Source organism: Fimicolochytrium jonesii (assembly GCF_025526975.1).
Source record: "Fimicolochytrium jonesii strain JEL569 chromosome Unknown EV422scaffold_21, whole genome shotgun sequence".
Classification (NCBI taxonomy): Eukaryota; Fungi; Chytridiomycota; class Chytridiomycetes; order Spizellomycetales; family Powellomycetaceae; genus Fimicolochytrium; species Fimicolochytrium jonesii.
Window position 1 is genome coordinate 466,920 of NW_026515688.1, and position 25,230 is coordinate 492,149.

The window sequence follows — 25,230 nt, forward strand, 5'->3', positions numbered from 1 at the left end:
CCATCACCGTCGGGAAATGATACCACATACTGCCGTAGATTTCCGTGCTTGTTTTTCAGAGATAGACCAGTTGGATTTCGCTGATTGGGAGTACGACGAACGTACTGTAGGTCAGGGTGTATGTACCTTCTCCAAGTTGCAGCTCACGCCGTCACTGCCCACCACCGCAATCTCCTCCTGCAGTTTCTGAGCGGCACCCTCGCGCCATGATCACATTACCCCGGGGACGAACTCTCCGGCTCGTTACTGGGTTTGCCCTGCTTTTTGTGACCTTCTTATTCCTGCACGGGGCCCTAGGAGACACGTCGAGCTCACGGGCAAGGTTGTCTAAAGCATGGAATTCAGGCAAGGCCGCCGCGGCAGGCGCTGCAGCGGGTTTCCGAGATGGCTCCAAAGCTCCAGTCTCTGGGGCTGGAACGAACGGTGAAAAGGAAGGAGTCATCTCTGGCGTGCAGGAAAAGGCTAGTCGGTATCGGCTGTTACATCAGCCGAAGACTCCATACACGAGAGCCGATGTCGATTTCGCCGAAAGGGCTGGCATGACTTTAGTCCCAGTCGACAGCGTCGCTCCCATCCGCAACCAGTCTTTTACACCGCCCACCCCGCTTGTTAAGGGCGTCATCGTTATGCTCGCGCGAAATACCGACGCCGACGGTGCTGCAAAGTCGATCACGGAGCTGGAGAAGCGGTTCAATGGAAGGTGGCGGTACCCATACGTGTTCTTGAATGAACTGCCTTTCGACGATAACTTCAAAAATAAGCTCCAAGCCGTCAACCCGTCGGCGGATATGAAGTTCGGGCTGATCCCTGTTGTTCACTGGTCGTATCCATCATGGATCAACCAGACGAGAGCTGCTGCTGCTCGCAAAGCCATGCACGAAGCCAAGATCATTTACGGTGGTCACGAAGCATATCGTCACATGTGCCGATACAACTCCGGATTCTTCTATCGGCACGAATTGCTGGACGAATACGACTACTATTGGCGAGTCGAACCCGATGTGCATTTTTACTGTGACATCGATGAAGATCCTTTCCGCTTCATGCAGGAAAACAACAAGCTCTACGGTTTCACAGTGTCGCTGACTGAGTTCCGTGCAACAATTCCAACACTCTGGGAGACCACCCGCGCCTTCATGACGGAGAATCCTTCATATATCCGCACCGAAGACAATGCCGTTCGATGGATTTCTAAAGACTTAAAAGATTACAATCTGTGCCATTTCTGGTCGAATTTCGAGATAGGCAGTCTACATCTTTGGCGTTCAAAAGCCTACGAAGGCTACTTTGAACATCTTGACCACGCCGGGGGTTTTTTCTACGAGCGATGGGGCGATGCTCCCGTGCATTCCATTGGGGCGACGTTACTCCTCAAACCCTCCCAAATCCACTTCTTCAACAATATTGGATATGATCACACCGGAATCAATCACTGCCCCATTGATCAACCCGCTTTCGCCAACAAGTGCCAGTGCAATGGGCTCAAAAATTTCGATATGACGGATTGGTCATGTACGCCGGAATGGTTCGATTTGTTTGGAGGTGGGGAGGCGAACAAGGCGGCGGAGGAGAAGCGGAAGGTGAACGAGCAAGAGCGAAGAAAAAAGGATCAGAAAGAGAAGGAAGAAAACGAAGCTCGGGCAAAGGTCGAGAAGGAAGCGAAAGAGAAAGCAGATAAGGGGGCCAAGGAGAAAGCTGAAAGGGAGGCGAAGGAAACGGCGGAGCGCGAAAAAATAGAGAAAGGCATGAAAGCGGCGAAAGAGAACGCGAAGAAAGGAGAGAATGCGAACCGTTGAGTGCCCAGCTTATCCACTACTTCCGAAAATTGATGTAGCGTAGTAAGGTAGTAGCATTTGGCGATGCAGGATCACCTTCAGTCGCTGTTCGCCTGAGCTTGGGGATTGCATAGTAATAGCCATAGACCATAATTTCTGGTATCTTTCGCCACTTTGCCGGTGCGCTCACGCTGGCTATATTCCTTTCTGTCTCCTATTTATTACCGGCAGAGATACGTCCTTTGTGTTTCTAAATAATATATGCTGCCCCAGCTGACCCTTTTCTGCCGATTCAGGATGGAACCGAAACAGCAAATCATTCAAAGTGATGTGAGCCAGGTGTTGAAAATGCGGTCGTCGATGGGAAGCGGTTTCGAAGGGTGGTATTTCTTAGCAAGAGTAGCAGTGTGTGCATCTGCTCGGTTCCAGGCAGAAGTTCCTTGGCTCGGCCACTCGCGCGTGGCCTGGATTGGTATACGGTTGTGCCATTTCACAACAATAGTGCCATTGGAAGGGAGCATCTTTTTCGGTTGCTTCATCCGTTTGAGGGACATGTTTTTGATCCGATTCTGAGACCGGGTACGCCCAGTTCCCTCAAGACTTCTTCTTTTTGCCATTCCCACTGTACCAAATCTTGACCGAAAAGTCCGCAGAGCAAGAAGCCAGTATTGGCTCGGTCGGGTGGAAGTCGACCGCATACACCCTGTCTGTGTGCCCAGACAGTCTTTGGACCAGTTCCGATGTCCCCTCCGGTCCGCCGACGTTGTAAACGTACACGAACGGGTCGGCTGAACCGGTGGCGAGGAGCATCCCGCCAGATGAACTATTGGAGGGGTCTCCTCGGGCATGATGGTGATGGTGGTCAGGGTCCGGATGGGCGCCACGAACGTCAGTTTTCGAGAATATATCTTCTTGACTGTCACCGCGTTTGAGGAGGGGGTTCGCTGAGAGAGTCTGATATGAGAACACGTGGCATAAGGCGCATGTTGTACGAAGGTACTTACTCTCTCTAAACAGGAACAACGAACTCTTGATTGGCCAGTTCTTGTTCTTGTACCCTTTCAAGGCATGCATCAACCTCAACGAACTGGATGGAGGTGTATACCCTCGGTCGTATACTCTTATGACTATAGGAACATCCGAGCATCAGCGTGGATCATCTATAAACAGATAAAATTATGCCTGCTTACCATTGTCATATGAGTTCACCGCCAGGTGATGGGGCTCTTCATCTACGGAGCACGAAATCATCAGACAGAAGCCTTAGCAAAGAAGGACCGAGCCTGATATCTACCTCCGTCGTTATAGCAGACTGTCACATGCGAAATCGGTTTCCGCGTAGGCTCATTTGCAATGACTTGCACGCATTTGCCTGTCCGTACATCCCACGTCTTCAGCTGTCCAGCAGCATCTCCGGAGAGCACATACGTCGCATCGCGATATACATATCTTGTGGCGGTAAGTCAGTATGTGTCCTGGACTAAGGACAAGGTTGAAAGAGCATCAACATACAGTGAGTTAACCATTGCATCGTTCTCCCAAGTCGTCACGTTATCGCCCTGCCGTCTATCAACCATGCACAGGGCATTTCGAGATGTGCCACTGAGGAATATGTTTTGATCTGGACGAATGAAGACAACTACGATGTCAGCGTCCGCGCTTTGGATTCCTCATGCAGAACCAGTACGCACCTTGTGGATTGAACATGACACACTGAACGAAACCCTCGCTATTATAGGACCCAACAAGCTTGCCATTCTTCACGTCCCATACTTTGCATGTCTGATCGTATCCACCCGATAACAGTTCTGTCGAATCCTTCGACCATGACAGATCGGAGACATTCAGTGTGTGACCTTGCAGGACATGAATCTAGTTATCAAGCTCTGGAGTTAGTCCTGATCATTGTGGATGCGAAGCCTCTCGCGGCGCGCACCTCTTTTTGCGTCGTGGACGCATCCCATATCCTGACAGTCTTGTCAAAGGAACCAGACGCGACGAACTTTCCACAATGGGAAAATTGTACCGAATAAACAGCCCCTTTGTGTCCCTGGCGTATGCGCGGCCGGTAAGATTACGGCCACAAGGAAGGACTCTCCCTCTCTCGAGGCACCACACCTTCAAATCATGCTTCAGGTAAAACTGTCGGCCTTCTTTGTTGCCATCCCGAGATACGCCTCCTATCAGAAAATCAACCGTCAGATGTCCGACGTCATGGCGACAAGAGCAGTAGATGCCTTGGTGCAGCCGGTCTATCGTTTGCCTACTTACCGAAGACCTCCGAATCATCCCCGGTGGATGGCTTAGTGGCATCTAATGCCGATTGGAATGCTGGATCATAGACTTCCAATGAATCCAGCGAAAACGGCGACGTTTTATGTGCAACGAGGTTGAAACGCGTGGATAGCTCATATAGAGATTTCTTCAGCGCCAAGTTTTCCTGCGGGAAGGTAAGTTCGAGGAATAGTTGAGCTCAAGGAACGCCTTTGCGACGGAAGGCATAGGGATGGGTACAATACCTTCTCCAGCACTTCCACTCTTTGCTTCAGCTGGCGGCTCTCTTTGGAGGCCTTCTCCTGTAGTTGAGCCGACTCCATGCCGACGCTGGCTTATCCGGGTTCTGCTCTTTCCCCGGCAGAGGAATACCTCAAAGAGAAGTGGCCCTTTTTGCCTTTGCCTGTCAGGCCATACAAATGAGTTCAAGATCTATCGACTCCGTTTCTGTAACCCTGGTCGTTTGACATTCCATACCTGGAACAGAATGGAGCTCGTTCACGGAGGATAAAGCATCCAAGACCAATAATGCCTTGTAATCAGAGTAAGACTGCCTATGCTATTCTGACCGCCGCCCTACCGTACTTGCATTATTATGGTGATGGCGTTGAAGGAGCATTTGACAGGGCCTTCCGCGACGAGAAAGGATTCTGAACATGAACCCCTCTTGGGAAAGCGCGACGGGCGCAAATCTCGGTGACAGCTCAGCTTTCTATCCCAGAAAAAACAACCTCCGCCTCCAAGCTCCCAAACCCCCGCTAACGACACTCTCACTACAGCCAACTATCAACGATGGGTGGAGGAAACGTACGTTGTTCCTCGGTGTCATGTCTCTAGAGCTCTTCCTTTCCGGTTTCGGAATGTGTGTTCCTGCCGGTATTCAACTAACTCCTTCCGCACTTTGTACATATATACAGGCACAAAAAGCCGCTATGAAGCGGGAGAAGAACGCCGCCAGGGCTGGGTTGACCGCCAAGAGTCAACTGAAAGTGGTGGGTACGGGGTTGGCCTCACGTTCCAACTCGCATGTTGCTGATTTACTGTTATAGAACGAGGCGGCGAAAAACACAATGTGCTCCGTATGCAGGCAGACGTTCCTTATGACAATTAGGCAAAAGGTTAGCTCAACTCTAGCGCTGCCAAGCTACCGTATAGAAGTTGAGTGAGGAAGTAACCTCCCTTCTTCATTCAGGCACTGGAAGAGCACGTCACAAACAAGCATGCTGGCAAAGACTTCAAGACATGTTTTCCAACATTCGTCCCAACGGCTTAGACGACACTTCAGCCGAACATCAGACTTTCCGATACATACACCACAGTGATTCGTAATCACCACTTCACAACTATTTGTACCTAGCCGTATATCATTATTCGATCGCTCAATAGCATACCGTTCATCACTCGGGATCTGAAGCACAGTGCAAATTGTTTCATGGTGTCTAATTCGGGCGGTGTACCAGTGTATTATTTTTGATAAGAGGCGACAGTAATGTAGAAAAGATTCCGGGCGAAACAAAATCTGACGGCGACAAAAAAGGTGATTCTTGCATCCCTTTCCTCATTCAAAGCTATTCACATTTCCTTGTTCTTCCACACGCAACAGGTGAGAGTGTTCTCATTATTTACATCATGTCTTGGGGATCTCAGCGATTTCGCCGACTCGCTCCTCGTTCATTCCTTTCATTACGACTACGTTGATGCCAGAGTGGATTGTCGAGAACCTGATACCGCTTCCCGTCGATGGCAAAGTCTTCAATAGTGGATGGAATCCTGTCCGATTCAGCTGCCGATGCGACGAGGTCTTCCAACGTGACAACCTCTGTGAAACACGAAACCTGTCAGCATTCCGATAGTCTGCACAGACGCCAATACATGTGAGCTGCTCATACCTCGCCCATCGAAATTCAAACGAACCCGTCGATTCCCGCCATGTTGGTAATCATCACCCGACCGCGTACGTTTGTTCGGAAGCGCGGCGGGATGCTTCCAGTTGGGGTACGGACGGTTGACCACTTGGCTGTACAGAGACTTTTCGGTTTGCGTGCGAGCAAACGCCTCCTCCTGGTCGAGTCGAGGTTGCCTGTTCGATGCGGGCCCGTTGATGCTCCCGGCTCTATTGTAGCCCTGTGACTGATTGTCGACGAACGCCGCAGGCTTCCTTGCCGTGCGTTGCAGATTCGGCTCCAAGCCAGGCGATGGCGGCCGCGAAGATCCAACCTCAGCTCGAAAACGACTCTGTGCACCTCGACTAGAGGACCTGCTGCCTGATGGACTTTCTTCATCCAATAGATAAGCAGGCGCCTTGCCTTTCCCTTTCGACCGGGACGGCTCATCATAGGGTTTCGTTGGCGATCGGACCTCTTGGCGAACATTGTGATGACCATTGCCCTGTCGGTTGGTCCAGAAAGGAACCGCTTCCTTGGAAAGGAACACCGGCGTCTCACTTGTGGACGAGGGCTGATCCTCATTTCTCTGGGAGCGCGGAGCTGGCGCCTTCAGGCTTGGCGAGCTTAGAGCAACATGGTTAATCCGGTAGCTCATAGCTTCCGGCCTTCTGTTTAGTGAGTGCTGCTCTTCATGTCTCTGAGAGCCAGTCGACGTTTTGCTCTTTGACGGACGCGGCTCGTGATCACTTTGGGGGCTCGGAGTCGGCACCTTGCTTAAGCGCGCAACCAGTTTGCTAGCTGATGAAGTCACATCTTCGTTTCTCTGGATGCTCGGCGTTGATATCTTGCTATTAGGCGAGCGATGCTCCTCGTTCCTCACGAACTCGTTTCCCATAGCGCGCGCAACGTGTGGTGGTGGTGGACTTGGTGGTGGTGGTGGTAGTGGGCGCGAATTTTTGTTTCCCTGTAAGAGCGGGGTGGAAGGCTTGCTGGCTGACGAACGTAGATCTTCGTTTCTCTGAATGCTCGGGGTCGAAATCTTGCTGCTCGGCGAACGCTGCTCCTCGTTCCTCACGAATCTGTTTCTCATAGAGCGTGCAGCCTGTTCGAGGCTTAATGGTGGTGGTGGACCTGGTGGTGGCGGTGGTGGTGGGCGGGGGTATTTGTTTTCTTGGAAGCGTGGAGTGGACGGCTCGCGGGCTGACGAGGGAAGCTCGTTGTCCTTGAGGTAACGCACAGGCAGATCAACGGGCGGTGGATCCAAGTCTGCGTTCCCTTGGAAGCTCGGAGCTGCCTCGATGCCATGTGACAAGCGCAATTCTTCATCCTCCTGGAAGCTGGGAGCCAGCTCAATTGCTTGTGAACGGAGATCCTCGTTTCTGGGCAAGCTTGGTGTGGAGAGTTTGCTGTTTGGTCCCGATTCAACATCATTTTGGAGGTTCACAGTCGAAGACCTGCTGTTTGCCGGAGGGTGCAGATCCTCGTTTCTCCGGTAGCTCGGAGCTGCCTCGATGTCACTCAACGAGCGCATTTTTTCATCCAGCTCCTGGAAACGGGGAGCTACTTTGTTGGCTCGCGAGCCGGGATGCTCATTTCTAGGCGTATTCGGAGTCGCTAGGTCGCTGTTCGCGCGTAGTTGATCATCTTTTCGGTAATTCGGAGTTGTAGGCTTGGTGTTTGTTGCCAAGCGAAGTTCTTCGTTTCTCTGAAAAGCCGGGGAGGGTGGCCTGCTGTTGGGCGATCGAAATTCTGCATCTCTATCGAAAACCGGAGTCGGGGGCTTGCTGTTCGAAGTGCGCACTTCTTCGTTTCTCTGGAGAGACGCGGTAGGCGGCCTGTTGTTTGACGACGCGTGTTCTCTATGGAAGACCGCAGTCGGCGGGAGGTCCTGACGAGAGCTCGGGGTCGGTGGCCTGCTGTTCGACGACCCGTATCCTTTGACGAAGACGGGAGTCGACCGTAGTTCTTCACGCGAGCTGGGCGTCAGAGGCTTACTGTTTGACGAGCGGACTTCTTCATCGGCATCGAACCTCGGAGTCGCGGGTTCACTGAAATGAAGATCGTCATCTCTGTGAGAGCGCGGAGTCGACGCTTTCCTCTCTGGCAAGCGCTCTTGTTCAACCCGCTGAGGGCGCGGGTTTTGTGCTTTGCTGTTAGGTGTGCCCCGTCCTTCGGTCCGCGGAGACCGATCTTGTTCATCCGGTCGAGGGCGCGGAGCGGGCCCTTTGCGGTTTGGCGTGCTCCGTCCTCCATTCCACTGGGAGCGCTCTTGTTTGCCCGGTTGGCGCCGCGGTGATACCTTGCTGCCTGGCGTCTTCCTTCCATCACTCCGCCGGTAAGGCCCTGCTTCACCATGTCGGGGCCGCGGACCTACGTTGCTGTTGCGCGAGCTCCGCTCTTCATTCTGCCGGAGGCGCGAAACGGGAACTTTGTCGCCTGGCAAAGGCTCATGTTCATCCAGTTGAGAACGCGGAGCCGGTGCCCTGCTGTTTGGCGAGCTCCGCTCTTCAGTCAGGTCGTAGCGCGGAATCGGCGCCCTGCTGTTAGTCGCGTCGTATTCGTCGTTGCGCTGGACGCGCGGAGCGTACTCCCTGACTTCGTGCTGTCGATAGCTGGAGCTCATAGCATCACTCTCTCGTCGACGTGATTCGTCCTGTCGATAGCTGGAACTCATCGCTAGGCTGTCTCGTCGCCGTGGTTCTTCCTGTTGATAGCGCGGAGGTGAGGCCTGGTTGATCAGTGAGTCTAGTTCATCCTGCCGATAGCTCCGGGCGGTTGCCTGGCTGATTTGTGACTCCATTTCTTTATCCTGCAGGTACCGTGAAAGTCGCGCCTGGGCCGTGGGCGACGCCGGTTCCTCCTTCGCTGGATACAGTGGAGTGGACGGCCTTGCGTAGCGTTCATTGCCATGGGTTCTCCTGGGCGAGACTGTCGTCGGAGCCCCCCTTGCGGACGCAGAGACCTTTTGTCGGTCGTGGGCCGGCTCATAAGACGTAGGAAGGATCCGCGCACCCGACTTCACTCTATCATCTTCGAAGTCTTCGACAAGGATCGGCTCTGGCTGGGGTCTCTGAAGCACTGCACGAACATCGCGCGGGCGCGCCATAAACGAGTCGGATGCACTGTCGGGACTTGGCGAGGGCGAGGATCTCCGGTGTGCATAGCCCGTGGTCGGGTGGGAAGGACTCACGTAAGGCTTTGACCGAGCCACTGGCGTCGGCGGACTGTGCGAAGCGACTATAACAGTATTTGAATGAAAACCTTGAGCCATATGCACTATATCTCGCAAGAGAAACTTCACTACTACCAACCTGCATGGTCCGACGGTATCTGCGAGACGCTGACATTGAACTCTCGGCCAAAGGGATCGTGTACCGCCCTTGGCGGAGAAGAGGCATAGGGTGCAAGCCATACCGGTTTCGCGATTTGTGGCTCCTGATGACGTTGTACCGTAGCGGCTCGATGAAGCTCAATTCGATCCTCTATGCCCAAGACACTCGGCGTTCCTGTGGCCGTGCGTACTCCCAAAACACTCGGAGTCCGGGCAGCCGAAGTGACTGTCATCTGGGTCGATTTCGATTCCTCAAGATAGTCTCGCCTTATCACTTCGGGTTGCTCTACTGTTTTAAAGGAGACGGTCAGAATAGTACTGTCTGAGCACCGCTCAAACTGACAGCTGCCAAAGACAGCCCGTCATGAAGTCGCAGTGTACCTTCGTGCGCTACATATGGCACCCCAAAGCTCGCCTCCTTACCTCTCAACCGTCGCTTGCCCTCTCCCTCCCTTTCGCTGTCACTCTGATAGTCTGCGAGGTCATCGTGGTCTGGCTTCCACCCCACCAGGTTTTCGACAGCCTCGGTTTTCTGGTCCTCTTCGTCGTCGCTATCGAGGGGGGCTAGCCCTGAGATCTTCAAGAGCTTCCTGAAGGCGTTCATATTTTGAGGGTATATATGCCAACTAGCGACTCTGTCGACGGGTGTGTGAAGTAGTCGTGGGATTCCCGGGCTGAAACCGCGAAACCTGGAAGGAAAACCAAGGCAGGAACTTGCAGGGCGGGGGAGAAACCAGTTGACGGCGAAACTCTGACAGCACGCGTCAACTCGGCGCGGCGTTCTTTCGCGCCGTGTGAACGCTCTTACTGTAGATCTTCTCATCTCATATGACTATAGTATTGCATTTTCTACATACAGTATACACATTCCAAAAACGGCGTACTACAACAATGACTGCAGGCGTATGTCTCACAGGTATCGCAGCACCCCCTTCATCAGCCTAATCCAACAATCTCTGCACCTTGTGGGTGGTGACGTTCAGACGCTCCTGCGCAACGTTGGACTTGTCCAGAATCCGATCCACCTGACCTCGCTGTGCACTCAATTCCTCGTTCATCAGCTGCCCAATCATCTTCAACCTCGAAAGCCCAGATGACAATTGATCTAGATTCCCATCAATCTCCTCTTCGACTTCGTCCCTCTCAATGTCTTGTGCGGTCGTGTATGTCCCTTTGGAGCTACCGCGGTAGCTCTGATGATCTTGCAACTGTTCCATCTTTCCCAAACGTTTTGAGCGCTCCCGATCCCCTCGCAATCGTTCGTCTTCATTTGCGGCCCGCTCTTCTGCTTCTTTCCTGGCGAGGGCTTCCCGCTTTTTGGCTTTGCCAGACCCAAAGGATGGCATCATGAAGAAACGATTTAGCGACTTCAGGTGGTCCGCTTTAGCGGATGATACTTTGACGTGAGATGTGGCGCTCTCCACGCGGCCTTCGGCTTTGTAGAGTTGTTCTGTGAACGGGAGGGCAAGGTTAAAAACACCAATGCAAATGAGAGTACCGCAGTATTTGCTTACCAGACTGGCCACTGAGCTTGACCATGTTCTCTCTTGCAATAATATCTGACTCGTTCAGTCTTTCTACAGCACGTCGTGTGCTCATGAGCGAGTCGTTCTGGACCTTCTTCGTCTTCCTGTCAAGCCACTCGGTGGAGTCATAGTCCTCAGCTTCTTCGTCGACAGTTTCCCAGGAACGGTACCCTGTGGTCAGCGGCCCATTGTGGTGGTAGTTTCCCTCTGCTGCCTGAGCGGCGGCCGACGTCCACTTGTTGGCTGGCTCGGCTGGTTGGTGGTGATATGACATGGTATGCAACTAGTCAGGTAGCAAAGTTGACAGACTCTAGATATGTGCTGGGGTATTCTGCCGGTTGGGGGTTGGCAGAGGATTAGCGGAAGTCGTCGTTGGGAATACGTTTGGACAGGATTCGGAGTGGAGCCAAGCGCGAACGCGTTCAAGTTGAGCGCACAAGCCACAGCTGGGAGTCGAGTTCGAATTTGGCCTGGTTCGGTTTGCACTTTGCGGGATGCGGGAGCAACCCACCAGGAATACCCACTAGGACGTGCAGTTGGTCGTCGTGACTGTGGCATATTCCCAGAAGCAGAGCAGCTGTTGTCCTAGTCATATTCAGCCTACAAAGCCACAATGCCAGCAGCGAAACTTCGTCTGTGCAGAGCCATCTTGAAGGAGCATTTTGGGCCCATAGTGGAGGTGGGACGTTTAACCAGCACCCCCACTCTTTTCTTTCGCTTTGTATGCAAGTCCTTTTATTGAAAGAACTCTTCACCCCACTCAGAAAGTAGGTTATGCTCTTCTTGAGCGGGGCCGAAGTCCCTTGTCTATCCTCATTCGCAGAACCGAGCTGCCAGCGTCGAAAGTCCGAGAGGCACTGTTTGTGCTCATACAACATGGCATAGTTACCTATGCCGAGACACCGGAGGGCGCACGGATGGTGGTGTATTACCAAGCAGAAGCCCGCAGCATCATTGTGAGAGACAGGATTCCAATCTATCTGCAGATTGTCAGGAAACGCTGTGGAGAAGACGTACGTACGGTGAAACCACCCTATGTGTTCCACCATGTTTGCTTACCTGCCGACATCCTGCACAGGCCGAGAGAATGCTCTGCGAGACATTATGGCACGGCCGGGCAAACTATGATCATCTGATAGACAAAGCGAGAGCACCAGGCGTCTCGCATGACCAGCTTGCCGAAGCATTCAGTAAATTGACGGACATGCGCGTGTTGGTCGCATGCACACCGGAAGGTAGTCTATCAATCGATGATAGGCGGATGACGGAAGAAGCACAAGAAGTCGCACGACGTGGTGGCCTCCCTCTGACCGCAACGGAAATGACAAAGCTGCGGAAAGAACTGGCCCTCAAGCGGGATGCGCAATACGACGACAAAGTAGAAACGGGATCGAAGCGGAAGGTGGTTTTGGACCTGGATGAGGTCGCCAATAAGCGATTGGCGAAAGATGAGAAAAGCGAGGAGAAGGATACCAAGTACTATCGCGCAAATCTGGACAAGCTGCATGTATTCCTACGGAACGAGGAAATCGCTCTGCTCGTCGAACGACGGATGAATAAAGGGGCGGGCGAGGTCGTCAAGAAGCTCTTGACTGCATCAGAGAACAAGATGCGACAGTGCAGAGAAGAGGAGAAGTCGGAGCCAGTTAGTCAGATCATGCTGTCTTCGCTTCTCGATCCTTCCATACCGCTGCTTGTCGATGGCCGTAGCGGTGCAAGTGCTACGAGGGAATACCTCGATGCGCTGACGCAGGATGACACTCAACTCATCAAGAAAGCGTCTGAAGGAGGTGGGGGGCAGTACACCGTGAACCTGAAACAAGCGGGCATAGAGTTGCGATCGCGCTGCATGGAGTCGATTGTACAGGAGAAGTTTGGGGATACAGCGAAGAGGGTCTGGCGCATTCTCCTAGCTATGAACAAGTTAAACGAGACTCAGGCATGCCCATGATTTATCTTGACCTTCGATCATGAAGCAATAGCTAAACGTTCGCGTGGGCCTCCAGGTTTCAAAGATGGCCCTCATCCCGCTCAAGATGGCTCGTCATTGTCTATACGCTCTCATGAACGCCGGCCTTGCCTTCATTCAGGTAAGGAATGTCTACCGTCTCCATTATCCTCGTCTATACTCATACTCTGCGAATAGGACGTTCCGAAGACCGTCGACCATTCCGCAGCACGCACATTCTTCCTTTGGTATGTCTCCATACCAAAAAGCACCAGGATCCTGCAGCAGAACACGTATCGCACGCTGTGGAATGTGAAGGAGAGGAGGGAGAAAGAGAGGGATGCTCGGGCGCTTCTCATTCAGAAGATGGAACGCTCGGATATCGTTTCTGGGGAGGCTCAGTTGAGCGAGGCTGAACTCATCAACGTAGATCACCTGAACAGGGTAGTGAGTCAACTGGTGATGACAGAATCGAGACTGTCGCGGCTGTTGATGGTGTTAGAGGAATTCTGAAGGCAACATGTACATACATGTATATCAAAATCCACGCAAGTACGGCAATGTGGTTCTATTCATTATGCACAATCCATTCTACACAGTTGGCGGTCTACAGGGGCAGCTTATTATGCCTATACAGATCTGCTACTAAGTACAGTGATCCGCAAACTACAACTATATCACCTGCCTCCTCATCCCGCAAAAGTGACAAACACTCATGCACACGGCTCGTGGCCGCCCTGCAATCCACGTCCGGAAACGCTTTTGCCACAGCCTCCTGCAAAACTGAAGAGGGCGCACAGCGCACCCAGGGCATCCCTTCCACCTTCGAGAACTCTGAAGCATAGAGCACATCTCCAGGCTTTAACACCTCACGTAGCACGTTAATAAAATCTTTGCCCTGCGTGAAGCCCACAATCCATGTGACACGTGGGCGTCCTCGGCGTAATTCCCGTTGCGAGTTTACAAAGAGTGCCAGCTCTCGCGCGGCTTGCGGATTGTGAGCGCCATCCACCAGAATCTCCCGGCCTTCGATCGTCAGCCATTCTAAGCGACCGGGCCAGCGGACGTTTGATAGGGCGGATCGAATATGATCATCTTTGATGTTGATGACTACTCCCGAGGCTGACTTCATCGTCCGCAGCACCTCCAACGTCTTGATGGCGGTAGCCAGATTGGACAATTGGAACGTGCCGAGTAGCGGAAAGTGTGTTTTCACTTTGATTCCGCCGAACGAGAACTCCACCATATTCTCGCCGCCAGCTTTCGCACCTTCTCCAGTAAGACGTATCACTGCCGAGTCATCAGCATATTGCACCGGTACGTCCCTCGCGTTGGCAATCTCTGCCAACACAGTACTCGCTACGCCTCCAGCTTCCGGCTGCGACCCAATGACGACCCCGCCTACGCCGTGTTTGATTATTCCGCCTTTCTCCCGTGCTATCTTTTCGATCGTGTCCCCTAATATGTCCGTGTGATCTAGTCCGATGGCTGTAAACACGCAGGCCAATGCCGGCTCGCCCCTCAATGAGATACCTGCGCCTTCCTTAGCGTCGATCGTCTTTTGTTCGATCGAAGTCCCTTCTTCACCTCCAGTTTCGTCAAAAACGTTCGTAGCGTCCAACCGCCCTCCCAGTCCAACCTCGACCACAGCCACCTCCACCCCGCCATCCCGAAACAAAAGCAACGCCGTCGCGGTCTGCAACTCAAACAAACTCGCCCCAACTTCATTCCGCGCATCCACCTCCGCCACACGACTGTACGCAGCATCATACGTCTCCCGTTCCACAACGCGTTCCTTTATACGAACGCCATCGTGAGGATACGCCAAGTGAGGAGAGTTGAAGCGACCTGTAATGTACCCGGCTGCGTTGAGCACTGAGGCGATGAGGGTGGTGACCGTGCCTTTGCCGTTCGTCCCGCCGACGTGGACTACGGAGTAGCTGCGTTCTGGGTGGGAGAGGAGGGAAAGCAGCCGGTGGATGCGCTCGAGGCCGAGGACGATTGTGGATGGCGGCATGGTGAAGCGTTTGACTGCTATACTTGTGCGCTGTTTAGGCGGACACCGCTCTGGGAAAGCTAAAGTCAGAACAGAGGGGTCAGTAAAACTCAGCAGAAGCAGAAAAGTCTCCTTAAGAAGCCTCGAGGCGATTCGTTTCGAGATGCTGGATGCTGCGGGCCTATGTGGAACAAAACTGTTCCGCGAACCAAAGTCCTCTGCGTGGACCTCACACGCAGACATGTGGGGCTTCCGCCTCACTATGATAGTTTCGCCGCTCCTCAACCACTGACGGGGAGACAAACTCACCTCTAAAGTGGTGTGCGATACGTATCACCCTCCCTTTGAGCGATGGGGTCCGCTTTGAATTTGAATTCTGAAGATCGGGCAGCCTGAGAACGCGAATACTGTATATGTACTGTACTGGAATTTGCAAGACACCTCACGCGCTCGGGTAAGTTAACGCCGATGGCACAGCTGCAGCAGCTGCAGCTGCATCTGGCCATATTTGGATCTCGCAAAGCATTGAAAACGTACTGTAGTGGCTAACGAGGAGAATTGCAACATGCGCTCTGTATGAATGCGATGATGAACATCGACGTAAAGGACCTTTGCTACTATACTGCTTCTGCTTTGGCTCTTCAAAGACAAAAACTTGGCCTTCAGTCAAACTGATCAGGCATTCTTCGGCCCGTTGAACATGATCCCAGCCATTCCAAAAAATGGCAAATGGGCATCAGGACGAATGTAACCCTTGAGCTCATCCTGTCCCTGAACACGGATGGACGCGACCAGCGCGACCACGCGCTGCGGTTCGTCCAAGCTTCCAGCTGCAACGGCAAGCCAGCTCCCGTTGTTCTTGGACATGTAAGTCAAGGAAGCGCCGCAGATCTCACAATGCGTGCGTTCCTGCCGGGAGAAGACTCGTACGTGCGTGGGGTGCCTGATGTGAGAACGTTGGCCTCCGGGAGAACGGCGACCCACGTCCCAGATGGAACCGACGCACTTGCGGCAATCTTTGCAAGGGCATTGCGCGGCGAAGGTCGGGAAGGGGAGGTCGTGCGGGTGCCCTGTTATCTTGGCAGCGATCGCGCGTTTCACGCAGGGCACGATAAAGTAAGTGAGGAAAAGAGGCACCTCGTACACGCTCGGGTCCGTTGAGAGTGTAAAGCGAATAGCGCCGCAGTGGCAGCCGCCGCCGAGCGGGGGAACAGACTTGTCGTCGTTCGAGGGCACCTCGTAGATGGGACAGTGATGCCTACATGTCAAACTGGTGATGAAGCGCAGAGCATGCGATGGCGGACATACCGTGCGAAACTCAGGCCCTGTTTATATCCGGTGATGCCGCAAAGCTGCCTGCCTCAAGTCGTTGCTGCCCTTTTCCAGTTCACCCCCATAACCCCACCACAAGACCTCCACAAGCCCGCCAAGGCGGCCAAGGTTCAAGGCTGCGTGGATCTCGCGGGGAGGGTGTGGGGAGGAAAAGTGGTTCTAAATTGACAAGCTTGATTCAGGCTTACGTGAGCGCGGTTCTCCGTTTCCGCCCCTTGTTGACCATACTGTCATTTTGAATCCATTCGACGTTTCCAAGACTCGGCATTGTCCTCGGAAGCTGTCAGGAACTGAATTGAAGAGCAACGCTTGACACAGCATTTCCCTTGGCTTTTCCAACAAGTTTGCCAGTGCCCACCGATCTTTCGAAATCCACTCATCCGACTGGCGAATCGCAACGATGGCAACCTCAGGCAACGCTGGAGAAATGGATCCAGATGCGGAATCCACCGAGAACCTTGTTGCAAAATTCCAAATACTCGCAGCGGAGGGAGACCTTCTCGCACAGCGTGGCTCCTGGGCTGCTGCCATCGATGCCTACACGAAAGCTCTAGTCATCCGACCTGCCGACAAGCACTGCCTTGTCTCCAGATCTCGATGTCACATCAACGCTGGCAATGGCAAGCCTGCTCTGGAAGACGCCGAGCTGTCATTGGAGGTCGATTCCGAGTTCTTCAAGGGGATTTACCAAAAGGCGGAAGCTCTGTATGCCATTGGTGACTTTGAGACGGCGTTAGTCTTCTACCACCGCGGCAACCGGCTCCGACCAGAACTAGATGAGTTCAGAACCGGAATACAGAAAGCTCGCGAAGCCATCGAAAACGGTATCGGAAACCCAAAAGAAACACGAATCACAGTTCCCCAAAATCTGCGCAAGCAATTGGCGGCGGCGGCGGCTGTCGAAGCAGAAGCAGCATCAGATCCCTCGAATCGTAAAGCGAACGCCAAAGACGGAGCGGTCCGCGGAGCTCGAATGGCCTTCGCCCAACACCCGCAAACGAAAGATGCGAGCGGCCACCTATCCCCAGCCTTCGAAAACAAACTGCTCGGCGAACTGTACAAAGACAAAATGTACATGGAGGAGCTCTTGTCGGATCCAGACTTCACTGATTGCCCAGACGAGCAAGTCATGAGTCTCGTGACGGAGGGCATTCGGTACCTGCAATCCCGCATCGATTTTTGGAGGCAGCAGAACCCATTGTACGCTAGACCGAAAGAGAAGCGCATTCGGCCCCGGATGGACAAGGGTGGGCTGAAAGCGAGGTCTCGATCGCCAAACGATAGAAGTGGCACAGCTGGAAAGGATGCGCCAGGGAAAGAACAAGAAAAAGAACTGCGGCGGACTAAGGCTGAGTCGGGGGCGCAGAAGGGGACACCTAAGGGTGCTAGATCGAGTGTTCCCGCGAGTTAAAGATATCTTCCGTCCTCCCGTGCCGGACCTACAAATGTACCTTTAGTGTAGCCAACGATATTGTAAGCATTGTGCGGGGCAAATGGTCTGGTAAGCAGAATGCAGGATGCTGATTAATTTCAATGATAGCCGACTATGCATATGTGATTGTTACGCCGTGTTGCTATCCCATGTCAGTGAAGAAGTGAATTGTTTTCCTTTCTCCCTCAACCTTTTAGCGCCTCCAAGCCTCGGTTCGCAGCCTGCACCCCATCAGAATATCCAGCATCAGTGGCCATTTTCCGACACTCGGTAAAGCACTCTCGAGCTCTTCCAAAGTCCTTCAAGGCTCGCGCCACCTCTCCCAAGTTACACTTTGCACAAATCAGACAATCCCCACACGTCTCGGGCCCAGCTTGTTGGGCATGGGTCAGGGATCTTCCAGCCCAAGTCCTAGCCTCATTTGCATATTTTTCGTTGATGGGCGCCAAATCCAGATAACATTCGGCAATATTATTTTCCAGGATGGCCTGCCGACAAAACCGAGCGGGACCTTGAACCGTGAAGTCATTCTGTAACGCTCCCAGCGCCCGCATGTACACTAAATCGAGATGTTACAGCGCAACGAACTTCAGCAAATCAAGAAACGGTTTGTTGCTTACCCGAAAGTGATAGAATGGATTTCCCTTGTTTCCTATATACCGCGGCGAGAGCCTCTACACTAGCGCCCAAGTCACTTGGCGCTACCCACTGTGGTGGAGCCGGCGGCAGCTTGGGCACACTAGAGGCCGTTGGCTCGTCGGCAGCGTCGGCACGGGAATCCGCCAGTTCGTCATCGTCGTATATCAGCGGTGGCGGGTTCTTGAAACCAAGCATTCTCTGGATGCCCCATTCGTAATAGCGTTCTGCCAGCTTCAGCCGCTGCTGATCGTCCCCAGACCTGGCGTAGATGTCCCCGAGTTTCTGAGCAATGCCCACCATCTTCCTGTTATGCTCTGTCCCTGCTGAACCTGCATCTTTGGACAGATCCTCATACAGCAGACCAAGGACTGAGGAATAGACAGTGACGGCTTCCCGGGGACTTTCCAGTCTCTCGTCATACAATTCGGCTAAACGAAGCAGAAGCCCGGTGATCTCGTTCGAATGGTCTGCTAATCCTGCTTTCTTGCACTCCTCCACAGCTGTAAGAAGGGACAACTTTGTTGGCTTGAGTCGATGGCATAGTCATCGATGTCGAGGTAAACATATCCCGCCCTATCCTTCTGCTCCCACAGAACTGCTCTTATTGAACGTGAAATATACCTCTCAGATACTCCACAACAGCTCCTTGAGGATCATTGGTGTAGTAATGTTTCATTGTCGCTCTCCGTACGTACCGCCTGCTACTCGGCGGAAAGGTATTGTACGTATAGGCGTACCAAGCCGCAGCCAGAGCTAGCGGAATGAGTGAGAGAATGATGCCAGCAGGTACACCGCGTTTACGTTCGGTGAAGGCCTCCGTGTGCAGGGACTGCCTTCCCGTGACCGTTTGTCGCATCCGTATTACGTGCGACGGGTGGCTACGTGCTCCGTACAGTCCTGTAAGTCGACATATGACCCGGGTGTTCGCGAGGCGGAACATTATTGAAGGAAGAAGGTGTCGAGGGGCGGAGAATGGCGTCAAAGTGGGGCGTTGGAATGGTCGGTGCACCCCAGCAGAGTAAGACTGTGCAGTTCTATCTGTATTGTGACGGAAGGATGGATGGGATGGAAACGATTACGCTTTGGCCAACTTCGCGAGAACTTCGACGACCTTTCGACGGCCGACGCTTGCACAGCCACCGCGTATCAACTCATGCCCAAAGTGCCCAAGCGTTCGAAGTCAACTTCGCCCTTCGCACACAATCCTCACCACCGCATAAGTCAGCCATGTTCCGCATAGCTCGCAGTATACCCGCCAGTGCCGTCAGGCTCGCCGCAACCGCCTCGAGGCCTACCTTGACCCGCTACTTTTCGCAGGTATGGAAGATGTCCCCAAAGCCCGGGGATGCCAGTCCATAGGCAGCTTTGCCGTGCAAGCCGTGTCGCTTGCGTTTCTTTGCCTCCCTGTCTCCGTTCAAGGGCGCACCAGCCTAGCTTTTGAGGAGGTCTACACGTGTGGCAGTAGTAACGTCTTAAGGCTGACCTCTGACTGCTCGGTTTGCAGACAGCTCCATCACAAAGCCTTTTCACCGACTACGTCGACAAAGTTCGGCCGGCAATCAAGGAGATTACTGCCCGAGAGCTGAATGGCCAATTGACGAAGGAGCCTTTCAACCCTCCTGCAGATTTGCACGTCTTGGACGTTCGGTATGGGGGCTGATCTGAATGCTTCGGCCATTCCAGGGGAAGTCTCTCATATCTGTTGACCTTAGGGAGCCCTATGAGTGGAACGAGTTCCATCTGCCAAATGCGATTTACACTGGACGTGGGACTCTGGAGGGCAAGATTGTATGTGGAAGAGAGATTTGAGGGTTCGATTGCAGTCGAAATTGCTTGCTAAACATAGTCTCAATGTCGTAGGAGAGTCTCGTCCCAAACACTGAGGACAGCATCGTCGTCTACTGTGCTTCCGGCTACAGATCCATTCTCGCGGCAGATGCTCTGAAGAATATGGGTTACAAGAAAGTATATAGCTTGAAGGGCGGAATCAGTGCATGGAAAGGCGCAGGATTGCCTGTGTCGCAAAACCCCAACGTGGTATTGTGAATAGACCGCAGCGTGTGAGCCTGCAGCGGTTCCATGGACGACTCTTCTCAATCCTGGACAACGTCCTTACGGACAAGGGAGGTGGCTGGCCGGGGAACGTGTAAGCGTTCCAAATTACGCGAGAGCGGCTTCATCAATGCTTTTGCGAAAGGGGGCTTAGGCGGCACTTTGTGTAGGAGAGGTCGACATTTCAGGCGAGCACCCACTATCCTTTATATAGTGGTCTGTATAGTACTCCATTGGATGTTTGCTCAGGTTGTGTTTGTTCAAGTTCTGGCGGTTACTTCTTCCAAATGAAATTGAATAGAGTCCTGGTTTCAAATGTCCGAGTGGTCCGAGAGTCATACTGTCCTTGATGAGACGCGCTTCTTTTCCTCCCAGCGCACCGCCCGCAGGGGTCTCACAATTCACACTTTACGAAGCACAAAAAACAGGAACTCTCTTGTCGTCTCGAAAGTAGGCCGTGTTCGACGCCACCTTCCTCTTCGCCTCCCACTGCCTTCGGACGGGCGGGCATGAAGCGAAATGGCCACTCTGACTCGGGCCCGCGTCGGAATCCAATTCCCGGCTAATAACGATCTGCTCACACGCGTCACCGACCGCAAACTCTGCTTCAAACCCCCGACAGCCGAAGGAAAGGACCCGCAACCACGAGAGATCTACGTTGATTGCTTATTCCGAGAGGATGACACGCCTGCGAAGATGGCCGCCTCCTTTGAGTTGGATAAACTGGTGTCTCGAGTGCTGAACGGATATCGAGCAGGACTGTTCGTCGCTGCCTCCGGACGGCGGTTCTCAGCAACGCGGACGCACGTTTTTGCCGAAGCTCTGTCTATCCTCGGAAGAAGCCTGTCGGAAGCATCCGATGTCAGCCTTTCGTACGCTTATGTTGCACTGACGGACGCAAAATGTTTGGACCTTACTGGGGATCGTGTCATCGACGCTCGCGGCAACAAAGCAGCACTGGAGCCTATCTATCGGCCTTTTTCGGACTGCCATGATTTGCTGAGGGTGGTTCAAGGGGGTTCCTCACTACCCTACGCTCTGATGATTCGAGTGGAGAAGTTTGGCGGCGCTAGAACAATGGGATCCCTGCTCTTATGTGACCTCGGCCTCCCGACTTTCGACAACTCGATATCTGAAGATTCAATACGCAGACTTGGCCCGAGTCTCTCATTATCTTTTCGAACGTTGCAGAAAATCATCTTCATGAAGTCCACCGCGGGCGTTGAAGGGCCATTGCCGTATCACGAAAGCAATCTGACGTTGATTTGCAAAGATTACTTGGATGGCCATGCTGCTATGAAATTTGTTCTCTGTTTAGACGCGTCGGCTGATGTGAACCAGCAAGAAATCACAGGAGCATTGAACTTCGCAGAATCTCTCCGGAAGTTTCAGACTTTAGAACAGCCAACGGAAGTTGACCCTCGAATATCTGGATTGGAGGCGGACCGGAAGGCTTTTGCGGACGAAGCGAAAGTATTAGCAGCAACACTACGTGAGGCCGAGCGCGCGCATAAGAAAGCGGCGAGGTTATCAGCAGAGAAACATGGACGCCTAGTTCAAGGCCTTCGCCAAGAGCTAGCACTCGCTTTGAAAGCGGCAGAGGAGCAACATCAGAAAGACACGCAGAAGCTGGAGAACGAGCTGCAGACTGCCAGGGAAGAAAACTCAGCCGCGTTCCAAAAGGCGTCGGATAGCTGGGCGGACGATAAGAGGGCGATTATTGCGGACTTTGATACGAAGATGCAAGCGCTGGAAGAGAATGTAGAGGACGAACGAAAGGTTCTTAATTTGAAGCTTGCAAATACCAAGCTTACGAGCGATGCGGCCTTGAGCAAAAATGCGTCGGAAATGGCTGCCTTGCAGGAATTGCTTAGGCAGGAAAAAGTCCACCTATTGCATCAAACGGAGCAGACGACTTTTTCGGAAGCTGCACGCTATGCGCTAGAGAAGGAACTCGAGTTTGTGAAGGAGAACCTCGCACGCGAAGAGGAGACGAATACCGAGTCGACGGAAACTTTGAGCGCATTACAGGTCGCTCATGAAGCGTTGGCGCGAGATTTGATTCTTGAAAAGGAGACCCGAGCTGGCTTGGAAAGTTCTCTGGCCGAGAGAGAGCAGAAAGCGGATGAATTGTCAACTGAGATTCACACGGTGCAAGAGAAACTGAATGTAACCTTGCAACAGCTGGAAGAAGTTACGGCGAAGCTTGCAGCGATGACGGAGGCATCGAAGGAGATGGACGGCCAATTTGCAGAACAGACTATTGCCATTCATGAGAAACAGTCGAGCATCGCAGTTCTGGAAGCCCGATTTCAAGAGGCACGGGAGATGACGGAACAGATGAGAAACGAGCGTGATTCCGCGCGACTTGAGATTGCGGGAGCCACGTCGCGCGCAGCTGAGGTTGTGGAAATCATGCGTGACGAAATCCGCAGGTCTCGCGCCACGACTGAAACCGCTCAAGCCGAGGTCGCCCAGCTACGCTCCGATCTCGTCTCAGCGGAGAAGGGAAATCGGGAAGAAATTGCCGAACTGAAGGCCCATCTGGAACAAGTTCGAACGGCGGCCGAGAAGCGCGCGAGGGAAGCAGAAAGAGCAGAAGGTCGTTATGAGGGCGAGCGAGAGGCGTGGCAGCGTGATCAGTCCGCTTGGGACCGGGAGCGGGATCGGTTTGTGGAAGAGATTCAGGAGCTGAAGCTCGAAGTTGCCCGCGCGAAAGTTGCGGCTGCTGCAACTAGCGAAGACACCGAAATGAAGGTAGGCGGGCAAACATATATTTCCAAAGGACCATCCCTCGTGACTCAATCATTACTTGTCATTATAGACTTGGCTGACAAAGCTGGAAGCCGACAACCGGAAATTACGGGAGGAAGTTGCAGAGGTCAAAGCCCTGCGTCGTGAACGCCGTGAATCCGATTTTGAGGCGGCTCGCATCAGAAACCAACTCAACCGATTGGAGGAGCAGAATGCCAGTCTCGCCGCTGAGACAGCTCAGAAGCACGCCGAATGGGAACAGGAAAGAGGCAGATTGCAGCGAGAAGCCGAACGGCACCAGGCCGCTCAAGATGAAAACGAGGCTCCAAAACGGGCAGAAGCATTGGTCGCTACTCGGCAAGCGAAGCGCGGCAATCGTAAACAGCCTGCTTCTCCCGAGGAAGTCGAGAATACTGCTGTCACGTCCACCGTTAACGGAATCGAGCCGGTGCTACAAAAGACCCATGTTGCACCCAAGGCTACGCGTAAGCCAAGGAAAGCGAACGCCAAACTTCCGGACGCGGAGAACTCTACCGGAACTGCTGCCCAACAGCCAACGAACAACGACACAGAATCTCCTTCGCAACAGCCAAAATCCGCAAGCGCTGCTGAGCCGCATGAGCTTCCAGAAACGCGAACGAACGGCAGGCCACGCCGAGCTGCGCAAAGGACCGAATGGTGGAAAATCAATGGTACCGGACTGCCAGCCGCAGCTTCTACGGAGGAGGATGCAATGGACGACGAAAGTGAGAATGAGCCACATGGTGGAAAGCAAAGGACAACCACATCAAGGAAAGCCAAGCATGTTCGAGAGCCGCCAGAAGAGCCGATGCCCGCTGAAAATCGCGAGAATGTCCTTCCAGAACGGGGGGCGGAGAAGGAAGTCCCAGGACAGGCACCGAGGAAGCGGAAACGAAAGGCCATCGAAGATGAGGATGTTGCGCAAGAACCGGACGAGCGCGATGTCCCTGCCCCGAACAAACTTACCAAACCAACCGCGAAGAGCAAAAAGTCAGAAGACCAGGTATTGGACGACATCCACTTACGTCGCTCTAGCATGGGTGATTTTCATCGTATTGAATTTGTATCGCTTTTTCCCAGGCGACTGCCTCAGAGCAGGATTTTTCCAACAATGTGGGACAGGAGTCCACGGAGACCCAAGTAGAAGTAAGCGAAGCTACATCGAGCAAGCAAGGCACAAAGACAACAAAGGGCGCGAGAAAGGCAACGGCAAAGGAGATACCGATTGCAGTGCAACCCACAGGGCCAATATCCGTGGAGGACATTCTTGGTTTGGGAACAACCTCATGCAAGGAGGACCCGAAGAGCAAATCGAAAACCGCAAGGGCGAAGAAGCCAACAAAGAACGGCACGAGCGTGGTGGCAGAATCCGCGGAATCCGAAGGTCCGGTTTTACCAACCCTACCAAACGGCAACGAGACCTCAGAGCCAGCAGCAGAGGGCGATGAAGTGACAGGTAAACCCACCAAGAAGCGAAAGCTGAACCTTGCGAAGAAAGCAAAGGACGAAGAAGATACAGAAAATGAGGTACGTCTTCACTGTGGCGCACCACGTCGGTGCAATCCCTCACGACCTCCCACCAGAACCCCGCAAAGGCGAAGATGCAAAAGAGCGTATCGAACAAAGAAGCAGCTGTGACGGTACCAGAATCAACCGTCCCTGCCCCAGTCGCCGCCGCTGCGGAGCCTAGCTCGCAGACAGCCGCCTCTTCATCAACGTCATTGAGCACCTCTATGACCGGAGCACCAACGTCATCAACGGCTGCCCTCGGCTTTGGAAGCCGCAGTCTACCGAACATCAACAACAGCGGTCGAATGGAGTTCAGAAAACGGCCAGGACTGGACCCTGACCGTATGAAGGCCATCCTGTCAGGATATGGATTACAATGGAGTGATAGATCAGAAATGCGATGATCTTCACCCGGTCTTTGAATCATTCACATGGTAACAGATCGATACTAGTAGATGCCCAGTGCCCGTCTTCGGTGTGCTTTTTGGCTGCTTTGGGATTGTGTTTGCTCAAGGGGTTAGGAGGCAACGATTCATGTAGATTAATGTGATTGTGTTTTGTAAACATACGACGTACACCAAACGGGCCCGTGATGCATCGGATCGCTGCTGCTCCTGCCTTTATGGTACCAGGCCGGTCACGACGCTGATGTGGCGACAACTGACGAGCTTGACGCAAACGTACGGACAACCAACCCCTCACATTTCACTCACTACCCCAAAATGGTATTCCAGCGATCTCAATGCGTCGTGTAT

At 53.2% G+C, this 25,230-nt stretch overlaps 12 protein-coding genes across 12 annotated transcripts; 7 read left to right on the forward strand and 5 right to left on the reverse strand.

Moving 5' to 3' along the window:
- Positions 1–539: 539 nt before the first annotated feature.
- On the forward strand, positions 540–2,052 carry EV422DRAFT_551230 (Mnt1 protein; the record flags this gene model as incomplete). Its single annotated transcript, XM_053071821.1, has 2 exons — positions 540–1,542; positions 2,009–2,052. The coding sequence occupies 2 exons, from the start codon at positions 540–542 to the stop codon at positions 2,050–2,052; spliced, it is 1,047 nt and encodes a 348-aa protein (XP_052923574.1).
- Positions 2,053–2,369: 317 nt separating this feature from the next.
- Positions 2,370–4,372, reverse strand: EV422DRAFT_569665 (WD40-repeat-containing domain protein; the record flags this gene model as incomplete). The annotated part of the gene is made up of 10 exons (XM_053072789.1): positions 2,370–2,719; positions 2,780–2,902; positions 2,966–3,007; positions 3,070–3,224; positions 3,288–3,396; positions 3,467–3,647; positions 3,712–3,825; positions 3,894–3,955; positions 4,047–4,215; positions 4,295–4,372. The coding sequence occupies 10 exons, from the start codon at positions 4,370–4,372 to the stop codon at positions 2,370–2,372; spliced, it is 1,383 nt and encodes a 460-aa protein (XP_052923575.1).
- Positions 4,373–4,981: 609 nt separating this feature from the next.
- Positions 4,982–5,322, forward strand: EV422DRAFT_569666 (At2g23090 like protein; the record flags this gene model as incomplete). The annotated part of the gene is made up of 3 exons (XM_053072790.1): positions 4,982–5,041; positions 5,099–5,167; positions 5,242–5,322. The coding sequence occupies 3 exons, from the start codon at positions 4,982–4,984 to the stop codon at positions 5,320–5,322; spliced, it is 210 nt and encodes a 69-aa protein (XP_052923576.1).
- A 73-nt stretch (positions 5,323–5,395) lies between these two features.
- On the reverse strand, positions 5,396–9,994 carry EV422DRAFT_175377 (uncharacterized protein). The gene is made up of 4 exons (XM_053065115.1): positions 9,648–9,994; positions 9,247–9,555; positions 5,939–9,172; positions 5,396–5,868 (listed from the first exon to the last, which is right to left on the reverse strand). Exons 1-4 carry the CDS (start codon positions 9,868–9,870, stop codon positions 5,693–5,695), a joined length of 3,942 nt encoding a protein of 1,313 aa, XP_052923577.1. The 5' UTR covers positions 9,871–9,994; the 3' UTR covers positions 5,396–5,692.
- A 93-nt stretch (positions 9,995–10,087) lies between these two features.
- EV422DRAFT_559589 (uncharacterized protein) lies at positions 10,088–11,179 on the reverse strand. The gene is made up of 2 exons (XM_053071938.1): positions 10,781–11,179; positions 10,088–10,716 (listed from the first exon to the last, which is right to left on the reverse strand). Exons 1-2 carry the CDS (start codon positions 11,064–11,066, stop codon positions 10,208–10,210), a joined length of 795 nt encoding a protein of 264 aa, XP_052923578.1. The 5' UTR covers positions 11,067–11,179; the 3' UTR covers positions 10,088–10,207.
- Positions 11,180–11,249: 70 nt separating this feature from the next.
- EV422DRAFT_537706 (RNA polymerase III subunit RPC82 helix-turn-helix domain-containing protein) lies at positions 11,250–13,302 on the forward strand. Its single transcript, XM_053070932.1, has 5 exons — positions 11,250–11,471; positions 11,557–11,805; positions 11,871–12,731; positions 12,799–12,882; positions 12,939–13,302. The coding sequence occupies exons 1-5, from the start codon at positions 11,406–11,408 to the stop codon at positions 13,251–13,253; spliced, it is 1,575 nt and encodes a 524-aa protein (XP_052923579.1). The 5' UTR covers positions 11,250–11,405; the 3' UTR covers positions 13,254–13,302.
- Positions 13,303–15,181, reverse strand: EV422DRAFT_537710 (Mur ligase). Its single transcript, XM_053070933.1, has 2 exons — positions 15,046–15,181; positions 13,303–14,816 (listed from the first exon to the last, which is right to left on the reverse strand). The coding sequence occupies exon 2, from the start codon at positions 14,755–14,757 to the stop codon at positions 13,348–13,350; it is 1,410 nt and encodes a 469-aa protein (XP_052923580.1). The 5' UTR covers positions 14,758–14,816; positions 15,046–15,181; the 3' UTR covers positions 13,303–13,347.
- Positions 15,182–16,277: 1,096 nt separating this feature from the next.
- EV422DRAFT_537714 (uncharacterized protein) lies at positions 16,278–17,614 on the forward strand. The gene has a single exon (XM_053070934.1). It carries the CDS (start codon positions 16,469–16,471, stop codon positions 17,477–17,479), a length of 1,011 nt encoding a protein of 336 aa, XP_052923581.1. The 5' UTR covers positions 16,278–16,468; the 3' UTR covers positions 17,480–17,614.
- On the reverse strand, positions 17,615–19,258 carry EV422DRAFT_537716 (uncharacterized protein). The gene is made up of 3 exons (XM_053070935.1): positions 18,761–19,258; positions 18,121–18,639; positions 17,615–18,059 (listed from the first exon to the last, which is right to left on the reverse strand). Exons 1-3 carry the CDS (start codon positions 19,077–19,079, stop codon positions 17,686–17,688), a joined length of 1,212 nt encoding a protein of 403 aa, XP_052923582.1. The 5' UTR covers positions 19,080–19,258; the 3' UTR covers positions 17,615–17,685.
- Positions 19,259–20,511, forward strand: EV422DRAFT_537718 (Rhodanese-like domain-containing protein). Its single transcript, XM_053070936.1, has 4 exons — positions 19,259–19,456; positions 19,644–19,786; positions 19,852–19,927; positions 20,000–20,511. The coding sequence occupies exons 1-4, from the start codon at positions 19,367–19,369 to the stop codon at positions 20,183–20,185; spliced, it is 495 nt and encodes a 164-aa protein (XP_052923583.1). The 5' UTR covers positions 19,259–19,366; the 3' UTR covers positions 20,186–20,511.
- A 66-nt stretch (positions 20,512–20,577) lies between these two features.
- Positions 20,578–23,102, forward strand: EV422DRAFT_175702 (uncharacterized protein). The gene is made up of 3 exons (XM_053065116.1): positions 20,578–22,626; positions 22,826–22,948; positions 23,016–23,102. Exons 1-2 carry the CDS (start codon positions 20,711–20,713, stop codon positions 22,884–22,886), a joined length of 1,977 nt encoding a protein of 658 aa, XP_052923584.1. The 5' UTR covers positions 20,578–20,710; the 3' UTR covers positions 22,887–22,948; positions 23,016–23,102.
- EV422DRAFT_175753 (uncharacterized protein) lies at positions 22,481–25,088 on the forward strand. Its single transcript, XM_053065118.1, has 5 exons — positions 22,481–22,626; positions 22,826–22,948; positions 23,016–23,969; positions 24,047–24,493; positions 24,550–25,088. Exons 2-5 carry the CDS (start codon positions 22,943–22,945, stop codon positions 24,877–24,879), a joined length of 1,737 nt encoding a protein of 578 aa, XP_052923585.1. The 5' UTR covers positions 22,481–22,626; positions 22,826–22,942; the 3' UTR covers positions 24,880–25,088.
- Positions 25,089–25,230: the final 142 nt, after the last annotated feature.